Source organism: Rhynchophorus ferrugineus, unplaced genomic scaffold (genome assembly GCF_030347505.1).
Source record: "Rhynchophorus ferrugineus isolate W39M unplaced genomic scaffold, kcgeb_rfMv2 rfM4, whole genome shotgun sequence".
In the NCBI taxonomy this organism is placed as follows: Eukaryota; Metazoa; Arthropoda; class Insecta; order Coleoptera; family Curculionidae; genus Rhynchophorus; species Rhynchophorus ferrugineus.
In genome coordinates, this window is record NW_027472583.1 from 35312925 (window position 1) to 35327650 (window position 14726).

Consider the following 14726-nt stretch of genomic DNA (forward strand, 5'->3'; position numbering starts at 1 on the left):
CAAATTAAAACATATACAAATTATCTCAAGAGCTAACATTATCTAACTTTTTTTAATGTCAATAAATTTCCATTAAGTTTCAATAATTAACAAAATATTAAGTGTAAATTACTACACCACCGAACATTAAAACATATTTCATACATGTTTTACTTCTATATTATAAACATACATATGGAATAACTATGGCAATATTTGATATTAATATAGAAGATTTGTGTTGTTTACGATGCTTAGTACCAATTATGGCTTAGCCTTCGCTATATGTATACCTGCACCGATCGTAGATAATCCATAGCCAGTGCTTGGGAGTGTCTACTTCTCAAACAATATGCTGCTGTTGGTGCCACGGGACTTCGAATGTTCTTCACTAAATCTTACCACAGTTGGCGGTTGACCGCCACTGCTCTAGTCTCGGACGTTTATCGTTTGAGTTCTTATTAATTTGGTTGACTGATCTATGTATTTGTTCTATTGTTCCATGTTTATTACGGAAACCAAATTGATGGTCCGGATACTTATATTTCAATTTTAGTTACTTATAATTGTTCACATCGATCGATTGTATACATATTCCCTGTAATTCAAAACATTAGTTAAATTATTGAGTTGAGTTAATCACTCAGAAAGATGTTCACTTTAATAAAACTGCAATATTACTGTTTATTATATTTTACTTCATGTATTTCTTACAATTTATAATACTTCAGGGTTAATTAATCTTCTTCGCTTAAAATATTTTTGAAACTGAACGGGGTAAAGTTGTAACCCTCTCCTTTATAGAATTTGTTCATAAACTCGACCCAGTGTAGACGCAAGGTGTGAAGGAAGGCCGACAATCCTTCCATCAGAACGAGAATTCCCACGGTGCAAATGGCCCAAGGTATAAAGAAGACGTATATTAGAATAGAACTGATGTAGCCCATGTCTACTTTAAGACCTTTCTGGAATACCATAGACCATAGTACATCTGAGAGCTCTGAAAAATAATTATGAATAAATGTCCATTATAATAATGATATAAAAATTATTGACAAGAAAGTACAACAGTTTTGAGTTTATAATATGAATTCAACTAAGTAATGGTTCTCTATATTTTGGTATATCAGGTTAATAGCAATTAGGGACAGTACTCGTATCTATGTAATTTATATTTTATTATATTTGTTTGAATAAATTATGTTGTCTTTACAGGGTCATATTATCCTAAATGGGTACTGGTATCACTATTATTGTTTTTGTATATATGTAATATACTATTATGTAATTTGTCAATTGTGCGACCATTCTTCTCATTCAGTCATTGTCTGTTAAAACAAGTGCTTTGCAGTATTTTTGTTGTATTGTCTAGATATAATAACTTCATTACTTTTAACAAATTTTTGTCGACTAAAACAATCATAAGGTAAATAATACTCCGTATAATAATACTTTCGCTATGTTTTCCCTACGAATTTAAATTTTATTAATGGTTCGACACGACTACTATAAATTTTCAACTTTTCTGAATAGGTAAGGCTTTGGACACGTTTCCAGGAAAATGTAGAGAGATATTAAGATAAAAGAGATAAAAGAATCAACATATTTCGTACCGATCGAAATCAGAAACAAAAATCAAAAAATCAGAAATATCTGCGTCGAAAATCATAAAAAGAACGTTGATTATTTAACTATGATAATAAACGATGAGGGTGTAAATATTTCGGAGAGAAAAATGCGGAAGCGGTTGGTTGAAGAGAATCTAATAAAATGCTTTCCAAAAAGCCTCACCTAACCGAGAACATGAAAAAGAAACGACTCCTATGGGTTAGACAACATCCAAATATGAGTGTTGTAGACTGGAGCCAAGTAAAAATAACTTTTTTGAACAATACAATTGGTCATTTTCTAGTAGTAATTCTATTTATTTAAAGGTGTGCTTTTCCGAAACCAACCTTCCAAATTTTTATTGGCAAAAGTAGTTTTGTAGATCAAGTCCACACCGATTGTCTTGTAGAGAGGGTTAAACATCCGATTATTGTCATGGTGTGCTCTGTTATCTCAACCAAAGGGATGCCTATACATTGTGGAAGGAACAATGAAACAAAACTAGTACAAGTGAGTACTAAAAACCTGGTTACTACCGCAGATGGATTAATCGTTCCCTGACGATAACACCTACATTTTTATGCATGATTTGGTACCGTGTCACAAAGCCAGAAGTGTTACTGCGTATTTGGTGAAAAAATATCTGTTTTGCCTTGGCCAAGAAATTGACCAGACATGAATCCCATAGAAAACATGCGGGAACACACCAAACTATCGATTGCAGAAAAAGTGATTACCAAGCAGCATTTAATTGAAACTCTCATCAGAGATTATATTAAAGATACCATTATTATAATTCTATAGCATTAAAATTACTAAAACTGTTTTGTATATATTTTGTGGTTTTTATGATCCCAAATAGATTACAGATACAAATAAAAAATATATAAGTTTATATAGTCTATATAAGTCTTATATTAAATATATAAGACATCCAATTAAACTATAAAATTAGATTAACTAATCTCAATATTATTCCTAACAATTTTCCACCCACTGGGACAACCTCAAAGACGGCTGTTAATTTATATGCCTCAGCAGTACTAGTTTTCTTTGACATCTTAGTAAGGTTACGTTAAAAATAGCGTTGGGAACTATCGACTGAAAACGAATATCAACTGTTTAGTAATTGACTACTTTTTATTATCGACTGTTCCCTATTTTTGGTTCGACTGATTTTATTACTTTTTACCAGTGACTGTTTCAGTCGCTATTTTCGGTCCGACTGATTTTGTTACTATTTACTATCGACAGTTTCGATACAGTACACAGTCGTGTACTTTTAGATACTATTTTTGGTCTACTAATTTCATTCGACTGATTTTTAACGTTCTGGCTCTGACGTCCTGGCCGGGACCTTGACAAAAATGTACCCAATTATGCTTACATCTAATATACATAATTTTATGATTTTTTTGGTAATTTGCTTGTAAATAACAATATATTGTATATTAATATAGCAGCATTTTGGAACAATATTTTTCAAGATTGTTAATACGTACATATTTTATTTGAAAATAGCAATTAACATATTAAAATACGATAAAACATTTGTTTTTTACAGATCCACGGAACATTCAAATATAAAATTAATTACTTTTAATACGTTTAAAATGAAATTATTAATTGCATATTAATAGTATTCAGTAATTATTCTTTTCCTTTTCTTATTTAAAGTTAGTACGTGAAGGAATATGTATATCTAAGTCTCGATTATACTACCGTTGGAAAATATAAGTATAAATATAATAATAATAATAAAATTAACTGTTCCAAGCAATCATCTCCGTCCTTTCCTCTCTCATAATTTATACAGGAAAGGGTTCGTACATCTTCGTCTGACATCACGGATTTAAAAAAATCAGTCGAACTGTGCATTTGACTGAAAATGGTGATTACTATTTTCAGTCGCTAGTTTTTTGACTATCGAGTATATTCAGTCGATAGTTCCCAACGGTAGTTAAAAACATTCTTCGAGCATTTCATAATTTGAGTGTTATTTGTGTTATGTATAGTAATATGAAAATTAAAATATCTTTTAAACAACAGATTACAGCAATTTTTTCATAATTTGTATGGCGTAAATTTTAAAAAATCGTCTATCGATTAATTTAATAGCTATAAGAGCTGTTTACAATATCTATATATCTGTATATCTGACGAGTCATAGATAATATATGGTTCTGCCAAGACAAACCAAATCTACAAAAGCTGTTCGCCGAAGAATCATATCTCAGAAAATTCATTCATTTTCAGGCGGATCAATTTTTTGCCAAAGAAACTTGAAAAAAGTCAAATTATTCTTCATTACGATAATGTACTCCCAATTTAACCTAAAATCAAGGAGATTAGTTTATCCAATCCAAACCGATTAATGACCCAATGCTTATCGATACGTAACCGTACAAAGAACTGCAGGAATACCCGATATAAAATGGATTTACTAAGTTATTTAGTGCGATTTTTTTTAATAAATCTCGACGTAAATTGCTATATGTTGGATTGATTAACTTAATTCATAATTTACAAATTCTTGAAAAATGGCTTAAATCGATTAACAAAAAAAAACTGCTTAAAAATAAGTTCCAGATTCATCAAGAGTTGTGCACAATATTTACAGAGGTGACGAATCATGAAAATACTGTAAAAATACTGAAAACGATTGTATGTTTCTTATAAGACCAGCCAAATCTAACAAGACTAATTCGAGAAACAAGCATATCGAAGCAAATGTTTCCCAGTTTCTTCAGCATTCTATTTAGACTTATGTGGTTGCCCTAAAACATCAAACTGACTTATCATCCATCGCTGTCAAAGCAAGGTTCTTCGATTAATTAGCAATGTTTATCGCTACGTAACCACTAAAGAACTGCAGGGTGACCTAGAAATCAAATAGATTTACAAATTTTTGTTTTAATTTTGTTTTAATTTGAGAGATGTATATCTATCCCGCTCTTGCTTGTTTATCATCAGCTCAAATAATAAAATGTTTAACCGAACACAATAGGGAACTCATAGGTCATCCGCTGTACAGTACTGATTTGGCACCAAATCAATTTTTTTATTACCGTACATTAAAAACAAGTATGATAATTTACAATTTTAAAAACCTAAAGCAGCGATTGATGCGCTCAAAATGCATCTATTGGAGTTACTTTAATCAAAATGTTTCCATTTCCAATGGGCCACTAAAATCGGGTCAACTTTTAAAAATGTTTTATATCGATGAGTCCATTCCCAAGATTGTAGGGAACTGGAAGATAAACAAATTGACGATAACATTTTTAAATGGAACAATTAATAAAAATATCTATATCAAGAAATTATAGAGCCTAATTACCGATAACAAGATACCTAAAATTAAATCAAGCTTTATTGAGATGGGGTGTTAAATATTTCGTCTATAAAACACATTCCTAATATGTAAAAAAAGAAGAATAACTAGTAGAGGGTATTGCAGTATGGCTCGGACAGCCGTACAAAAAGGTAAAATAAATCAATGTAAATAAAGTTGCTTTTCCTTCAAAGCCACAAGTTGCATTAGGGTGCAGAGCAATATATCGTTATTACATTATATCGATATTTTAAATATATCTTTTTTACAAGAACATCGATATATGGGAAGATAAAATTATCGAAATTTTTTTTGCGACAAATAGGAAAAATATTGATATTTTACAAACAAAAATCGATATATTGAAGAAAACATAAAAATATTGATATATCGGACCAAACAAAAAAATCGATATTCTCTACATATTGTAAAAAGTAGCGATATATTTAATAAAACTTTTAAAATAAGTACCAATCTTAAAGGTTTATTAAAAATAACTAAAACGTTTTTTATGTTTTAGAGATATCTTAAAAATGTTTGAAAAATATCGTCTGACAAAAATATCGATATATCGGTGAAAAAAATATCGGCATCATTAAGCGGTGTTATTAATTCAATTCAGTCCCGAATTTAAAGTAACTCGTAACATCAACTGCAAGAAAGAGTAGATTGATTTTCAGCAGAACATTTTGAAAAACAATAAATACAATTTCGATAATCAGTATTTGTTTTTTGCTTTCATTATTAGACCAGAAATATAAACAAGATGTCCAGGTGTATAAAGTGTCTCAGAGAAAAACATTATTTAGTGAATTGATTGAAAATAAAGTAAACTGCCTATCGAAAAAATACACAACTTGGAAAATTATTTCTTAAAAACGACTTGATCATCCAAATGTGAACCCTCGCCTATACTGAACTCATTTAATTGAATTATTCATAAATTTGTATACCACAGCTCGGTAGGTAGACTCTTCTATAGATTTTAACTAAACTAGCAACTGTAGATCTGTAGCAACAGATAGGCATGCTCTTTGTAGCCTTACTGAATCTATTAGATCTTAGGAGTGTTCAATTTATATATATATATATATATATATATATATATATATATATATATATATATATATTCTCATAAAAACTGTCCAGCAATATTTATCTATACAAAAAAATTATGCTATTTAATATGAAACGAAACAACTAGTTTATGAACCTAACGCATTCGCCATATTTTTTTAAACTAAATCATATTAATGTTTAGGATAATTTTAAAATAAAACGCAGGATAACTTTACCATCCCCTTTTGAAAATCCAGCATAAAGACCGTTAATTATTTACATCTTCGGTTTCCACTTGGTTCCATAATTTAATAGATTCTTTAAAAATTGAACAGCATTTTATAAACTAGTAGCATCCAGAGTAGTTTGATTTAAAGCTACGATCAGCTCAAGATTATCATACCATCCTTTAAAGCAAAAAGTAACAAATGGTCTAGTCTAATAAGCAGTGGCAAGACAAGTGTTTATTTAAAAAAAATGGAAAAGTGCGTTTTGAAAGATGATTAAGGATTTACATTTAAAAGATTTGATACTGAAAGAGATTAAACCTTATTTATACAAATCTTACTCGATTCTTAATTTTTGATGAAACCTAGACCTACTGTGACGCTCCGGAAATAAATGGAAAATTAAAACAGTGGGTTTTTGAGAGCAAACATCATGTGAAATTATCACCACCTATTAGTTGAAAAAACTAGATAGTAATATGCGCCATCATTAATAGTATAGTACTATGCAATGGTATAACAGAGAAATTCGAAAACTTCAAGCTTCTTCATTTGACAAGAAAAAGGTCTTCCCCCACCAATACGGTTCGCAGGTGAATTCACTATAGTGAAAAATCTGAACTTAAAGTTATGACAACGTCCATTGATGTCAGTGGATTTGTCCCCAAATGAACTATAAGCTTCCAAAGTTAAAATACAGCTAGGCGAATAACTCAGACCAGCATTTATTATGATCTCTGGAAATGTCTTTTTACATTATAGGTTAAAGAAAATAACGTTACTAAGTTTTCGCCTTAATATATCAATTGCTTTACAGGGCAGAATTATGATTTTACTAGAAAAGTGCCAAAATATTATAGATCATGCAGCCAAAATTACTTTTTCCCCAATCTGTAATGTACCTTACAAAGGTAATATATCTTACAAATTTTGTATTTTTATTTAGACCAAAATTAGGTTTGCCTATCAATTTCTTTAGTATAAAATCTATATTTCTGGTTCTTGATCTTGTCTCGATATATACAAGAACAGTAAATTAATTTTCAAGGATTTTTAATGGAGATGAATTAATTTGTGCACTGTAGCACCTAGGTTCCTCTCTAAAACTACAACCAAGCTTATAACACTTTTCCTTTTTGCCTTGATTTTTTGAGCATTTGAGAACTTTTAAATCAAAAGTCAAACTAAAAAACTAACTCAGGTGAATGGATGAGTGTCGAATTATGTCGAGATGACTTTTGACGAAAAATCCACAACGCTGTGAAGAAGAAGGCGATGAACAATATTACGACTAATTGTATGTTGATCAGTAATATAAATTAGACACATATATATTTTTGCAACTCTTAAATTATGGTTTTAAAAATTAATAAAACATAATTTGTGAGAATTTTTATTAACCAACATAATCCTTTTGACACGATGCCCTCCATGTTTCCAGAAAAATCGAAAGAAGTTTTAAAAAAGGATCGTTAATATTTTGATTAATATCAGGCCAATAATTCAATTTAAAGGATTTACAACAGATATATATTAAACCGCACCGGGTACATTTGCAACTAACCATATAGTGAAGACTCACTGGCAGGCTTCACTGTGTCATTTCGTCAATTGTGAATTGAAAATTGTTCCAGTGCATTGAAAAGGTCTGAATTTGTAGCGAGTAAATCACTTTTGCGTGGAGTCTTACTCTTTTACTTTTACTTTAATTAAAGTCGAAGGCATGACTCGATAAAACCATCCATACCTTAGGGATCGGAATCTACTACAAGTCATGCATTTGAGTCCAAGCTATGCGCGAAAAAACGGCTGGAATACGAACAAAGACACAACGATGTTATTTTTCAGATGACAACGCTTGACCATATTTTGCAAAACCGGTGAAAGTATACTTGGAAACATTAAAAGGGGATGACTACCCTACCCGCAAGACCTATGCTATTCTCAAGACCTTGCTTCTTCTGATTATTACTTCTTGTGGCGTTTAAGTCGTGACCTGACTGAGCAGCGTTTAACTACTTATGAAGATACATAAAAATATGCCCATTCGTGGATAGCCTCAAAATATGCTTCGTTTTTTCGAGATGGAATCCGTAAATTGTCCGAATGATGCGAAAAGTCAAGGGCTATCGATGAAGAATACTTAATGAAGAATAAATAAAATATTAAACCATTTTTCCAAAATTCCCTAAAACTATAAATCAGTTATATAAGCTTAATATAGCAATTATAAAAACTGTTCTTAATAAATGTCTGTTTAATAATGCCTTAAATAAATATAATAAATGTTTTAATAAACACTTCATTGAAATACACTCAGTTTATTTTCTTTATATTATAAATAACTGATCAGTTGTGTAACAAATAAACGTTGGTAACTTACGTGAATGAGCCAGAGATAGAGCCCATAAACGAAGGTAAGAAGCGGTATGAGATACTGTACTTAGAGTAAACTCAATAGTCTCTATCGCTTGATGGACCATAATTTCACTCATCGGTTCTTCGTGGGTAACTAACTCAGCATTCTCAGGTATTGGCTGTAAATCCTCGTGTTTTTGACTCAGACGGCTAGACTGTCTTCCATTAGGTTGATGAGAATTAGAATGATTGTTCTGTAAAAATATAAGTTCGTATGAAAAGTAATATAGGAGCATTTATTAGTTACACATACATGGTGAGCGTGAGTTGGAGCTTTAGGCTTCTTCTTCTTCATCCAATGATAAATGGGACTACCAAATAGAAGAACTGGTATGCACAAAAGAGCAACATACAAGAACTTATGTTGGACGGTCTCCTGTCCATCGTACATATAAGCCTTGCAGACCAATTGACCGTGTTCAGAGGTATCATCAATTTTCTTATACAGCATCATTCCAATGAAGTAAATCAGCACGGATGGAGCGCATTTACTGTCATGAAACGCATCAACCTCGTTTGATGCAGAATACAGGAACCATTTCATCACAATCATTGTGGCGAGATAAATAAACAGAAGCGAGAAAAATACCAATTTGGGTAAGAAATCCAAGAACAACGCGTAGTATCTTTTAAATTGTCTGAAAGGAAAACAAGCTATAGTTATTTAGAATAAAAGATTAATTTATTGAAGAGAATTTTTATATTAAATATGTTTAAAGTAACCGCTGTCGCTTACTATTTTTTAAGAAAATATTATTTCTGTAGGATTTTTTTTCTCTTCTAATATTCAATTTCACGACGAAACGTCAGTATACATTTGGTAAAAAATGGAATCGGATACATTTGCATTTCAGTTATGAATTAAATTATTAAGAATGAGAAATATAACTAATTAACATTATGATGATATAATGAATGATTTAAATTTGAAACCAATTCAAAAAAACAAGTATTGACGAACTTCATCCAGAAAAAAAATATATAGAAATTGGTAAAAAATACATAGTCTATTCAAAATAACAGTAAACTCACGTCATCAAGAGATTTAATGTATTGCTTACAGCAACTTATTATTCTAGTTAAAAATAGACACAATGCTGTCTGGCGCGTTCGAACATGTAACCAAGTCAGTCTGCAAAGGTCGTCGGGTTATCCAACTTCATCAAAATATGAATTATAATAACTACAGATTATAAACCGGCAAACTTTATTTTACTGCTTTACTTGTTTTAATAAATTTCAAATCGCTGTTAATTATTGCTCTGATTGGAAAATGCTGAAACTAGACAGAACAGATTGCGTCTCTGTCCAGTAAAATTCATTGGAGAGATAAACATTTTTATTACCGTTAAGTATAAAGTTGCTGCGGTTTTTATTGAAAATATTTATTAGTGTATTGTAGCTGCATTGAATATTAGTATGAGCATGGTCGCTGAAATATCTTGAAAAATTAAAAATATAATATTGGATTCACCGAGAAGAAACCGTCCTCATATGAAACGGGTGACAAATCAAGATCAATGTGATGGTAGCTCTATCAGAGATCAAATATATGAGATGCATAAAAACAGTAAGTAGTTTTTTATATATAAACATAATTTAATACAATTGTTTCAGAGGAAACTGTTAGTCTGGAAAGTATTCAAAAAAAGCTTACTGATATACAGGTCTTTGAAGGATGTTGAAGATGAGGAATTAAATAGTGTAAATATTACCCAAGAATAAGTCTAATGTAACTTCCAGACATTGCTTTTAAAATAATATATTTTTTTAAAACATATAATAAAATCAGGGAAGACATATTATTTCAATTTGTGTATTTAGATGAGACGTGGATAATTCAAAATGAGACCTATATAATGGAAGAAGCTAAACGTTAGAATAATAGTTGATTAGGTTTTCTTAGTCATAACATTTATTAATAATTCATTGCAGATATATTGTTCTTCATGCTGGAAACAGGAGTAATTAATAACACCTTCGGTTTCAATGTATTCGATCAGAGACATCGAAAAAGAAATTGACAAATGATGGAATCGTGAATAAATGGTAGATAGATTGGAAATTAACAGCTTAGTTATTAGATTGAATGACGCATTCTGAAATCCTCGCCATTATAATAAGCATTATAATTCAATGCTGAGAATGAAAACATCTAATAGTGAGTATATATGAATTAATATACGATTACTGCAGGAAATCTTGTTGCAGAATGTGAAAGATATATGTACCCAAATATGTGTATAATTGTTCAGAATGTACATGAGCATTTGGTTAAAATGTGTGAGAAGAGATCAAATCTACCACAACATAATAAACGTGTCTAGAACTCTAACTTAGAGGTGGTATGAAAAAGAGTTCAATGTAAATATAATAAAACACAACCCTAACTTACCAACTATTACAACTACAATTGTAGTTTTAAGTCCTTTGAAATATATGCATATAGGTGGATTATAATGTTAAAATAAATCATATTTGCTAACAATATTTTTGTTTAATTATTTTATTTAGATTAGACTTTTGTTCTATATCTACATGAACATGAATTAAAATTATGAGTTGATGCGGCAACATTGAGACGTTTTGACGTCATCCATTCAGATGAAATGAGTTCACTGTTTCACCATATTGAACGAACTATATATATATTTTCTAAAAGGTACCAAATACCATCGGTGTAGTAGATTCACTATATAAACTTTTCTAATAACGATTTATAAATATATTGATATTTTTAAATGCTTATTATAGCTGCTTTCTGCATTTTAGTAATATTTTATTAAAAAAAACTGTTCCTAAATCGATTAAACAGATTTTATTAGATTAAGTCAGAACACTATCTAGAATAGGATTTAGATTATAAGTAGATTATAAGACTTATACTTACATGCTACTTACTCTTGTACTTACTAAATTGATCTCCTACATGTCAGGATGGTTATATTATATAACGCAAATCATATAACAATACTTATTGCCCACGGGCAGATTGTGGACTTTCAAAGAGATTAATGAAAGAAAAGGAAAACATTTATTAGATAAATGTTGGTATATATTTCTGTGACTGGTGCTTACTGCCATCGTCTCAATTATTAACTTTCTCTTTCCACACTTTGAAAGCGTTCAGCTGTTTGCAGTACTACAAAGGATGATTCCGAACTGTACTAATACTAATACTAATCAGACTTATTAGTGTTTATCTCCTGATTGCAGTCAACCACCACACTTACAGAGTTATTTTATTTTCATATAATGATTGCAACACATATAAGTTCATCATATGTATTGATTTAGTTATTGCAGATCTAAGGCGTATTCTACGAAGGGCATACAGCTTTTTTAAAATACAGTATGCAATTTAAATTATTTGTTGCAAATTAATGCCTTAAGATCATACAGTTTTGGCGTCAAACAACATTTGGCACTCAATCACTCGTTACTCAATATTTTGTTTACTTTTAATATTTTATTTTTTTAATAATACTTTTACTTTTTACTTTGTATTATATTACATGCTTGCATGAACTCTTGTCATATTAAAAAAAATTGCGATCTCTAAGCTAGCTAGACTGCATCGAACTGAACAAGTGGTAATCAAAAAACTCTCTGTCTGAATCCAATCAAGGTGCAACAGTGTATTCTTCACAACTCTGTCAACGTGTGGTTGAGCGTTGTCATGTAAGAGGCTGATCTTGACAGATAGAAAAATAGTTTCATTTGGTTTTAGCACCTTGTGACGCAATGTGATGCCTTATTGCAATAAATATTGCCAATCTTTGAGTTCTTGCGCTCAGGTTTGCCGTACTAGAGCCACTTTTCATCTCTAATGTTTGTGCTGAATTGTTGCATGTCAAGCAATAAAAGCGCAACGTTTAAACGGTTCGTAATAGAATTTTCAGTAAGAAAAGAAGTATGAAAACACATTCTAAATATTTATTTCACACCGGTAAAAGACTCATAAGTATTTCCATTATGTAATAATACATATTTTAAACTTGTTGATTTTGAAATATTAAAATGTAAGAAAGTGGTGGATGGCCCGACATCTTTATTATTATTCGCGCAATTTGTATATTAAGGAATTAATTAAATTAGTTAAAATTATTAAAAACATTTGTTATTGTTGATCTGTATAATTTGGTAGAAGCAAAATTAATGCTCGCATCGTAAACAGCTATTATATTTACTTAAATGATTATTTAAACTTAAATATTATAGGTAATAAACCTACGTTCAAGCACAATACTTACATATGATTGACAATATTCAATATAATACCGAACAACATATGGACAACGCCAAAAATAATAGACAGCTTCATCTTGAAAGAGTTTAAAAAGATAATCTTATTATCAGCACTCTAAAAGCAAAATTAGTTTGTGTAAGATACCTTCTCAAACACTTTAAAGCATTGTATATACCTGCCACACTGGATCCATTCCAAAGAAATAAGCCTCGTTCGTAAACCCATATTTTGGATCCAAGGTTAAGCTTTCTGTTGTATCATCGTCTCCGGTCTGCGAGAAACTATCATTCGTTGGAAATAAACCCTTATATACCCTCCATTTGCTACCGAATATGTTCATAGACTTGGAGAAGATATCGTTATAAAGTAGGCCGGTGTACATGGAAAATAACCCCATCAGTAGAATGATATACCTGATGATAAGTAACCAAATATATTTAAATTGTTTTGTTTGTAGCACAATACGTCTTTCAATAAATATCCGGTCTGAAACATTGATGACACCACTATCGACTGACATATTTTATGTTTGGGAAATAGGTATGTTTTGAGGGAAACAAGTTTATGTTGCCAATATTGTTTTGCGACCTTTTGCAAGCTTTAACGGAGCAATTAGTTTGTTTAGCTATAAACTATTTCCACTTTTTCACTTTTTCAAAAATAATGACAGTAACAATGATTATTGACTTCTTCGTCACATAATTTAATTTTTTGGATATAGAAGAGCATATCATACAGGTCCAAATCTTAATAAAGCATTGGGTTCTTAGTTTGACCTTTAACCAAGCCAGCAGCGGCAAGAACCTGTCATGCGAAAAAGTCAAATTGACTTAAAAAAATAATAACTATCTAACAGAGTCAATTTCATATAAAAGTATATTATTTATGTTATATTTTTAAGGTTTTTAAGGTATTGGCTTCAGTTTAAAGTGTAGAACTAAAGAGAAACTATCTATTGAACTGCATCACTTACTAAACATCCTTAGCTAATATTGATAAATGTCTAAAGTTAAAGTAGTTTTAGTAACTTAACAACTTTTATAATCTTCGAAATCTTTATGGGGAGGCCGCATGAAGACTGTGCTCCAAGAATATCAACTATTATTAACTAATATGCTTAGTTTAATTATTTTTATTCAAACACTGATACCAAACGCTTTGATTACTAAATATTGGTAATTGTTCTAGAAAACATTAAAAAATCCAAAAAAAATGGGAAAACTGCAAATAGAAGTAATATGTTATACTACACCTCAAACGATTTATAATTTTACAATATAATTTAAAATCAAATTAAATATAAAAGAAAGAATTTGAATTTAAAATGAAAAATTCATTGGAAGAAATCCTCAATTATGAGAATATAATGAGTTGCTGTGATACAGGTGAGTTATAAAACCTATTTGGACCTACGAAATCTAGTTTAACATATAACTTTTTCAGAACAGAGTCCTAAGAGGTCGTGGATGTATACAAATACAATAAGAATTGCGCGTATCAATATATTCAGGAATCGATTGTAACTAGATATTTCACTCTAATGTTAACAATGGAAAATTTTGGAATCTCTTGAATAATACTTGAGCAGACCACAGGCTCAGAAAAATCAAACCATTTGATCTTGGTACAATACCGTGAAGCATATATAATGCAAAACCTAGCAACCTTAAATAATATATGAACGCTAATACAGTAGATAATAAGTAAATTAGAGATATTCATATGAAATAGAAAGCTTTTTTAAGTAAATGAAACATGCTTGGAGTACTATATCCTTGAATCAAAAAGAACATCCGTTGAAAGGGGAACATATAAAAATCGTCATACAAAATGCATTAAAAAGCAAGAGAAA

At 30.4% G+C, this 14726-nt stretch overlaps 1 protein-coding gene across 2 annotated transcripts in view; it reads right to left on the reverse strand.

The window, feature by feature from the left end:
• Positions 1 to 656: 656 nt before the first annotated feature.
• LOC143195161 (V-type proton ATPase 116 kDa subunit a 1) overlaps positions 657 to 14726 on the reverse strand; it is a 36468-nt gene continuing 22398 nt past the window's right edge. For both annotated transcript variants that reach the window (XM_076402103.1, XM_076402104.1), the window contains exons 10-14: positions 13050 to 13287; positions 12879 to 12988; positions 8879 to 9263; positions 8591 to 8819; positions 657 to 979 (exon numbers count right to left, since the gene is read on the reverse strand). In XM_076402103.1, the coding sequence (XP_076258218.1) occupies positions 717 to 979; positions 8591 to 8819; positions 8879 to 9263; positions 12879 to 12988; positions 13050 to 13287 (1225 nt within the window). In that variant the 3' untranslated portion in view covers positions 657 to 716. The remainder of the gene's footprint in view (positions 980 to 8590; positions 8820 to 8878; positions 9264 to 12878; positions 12989 to 13049; positions 13288 to 14726) is intronic.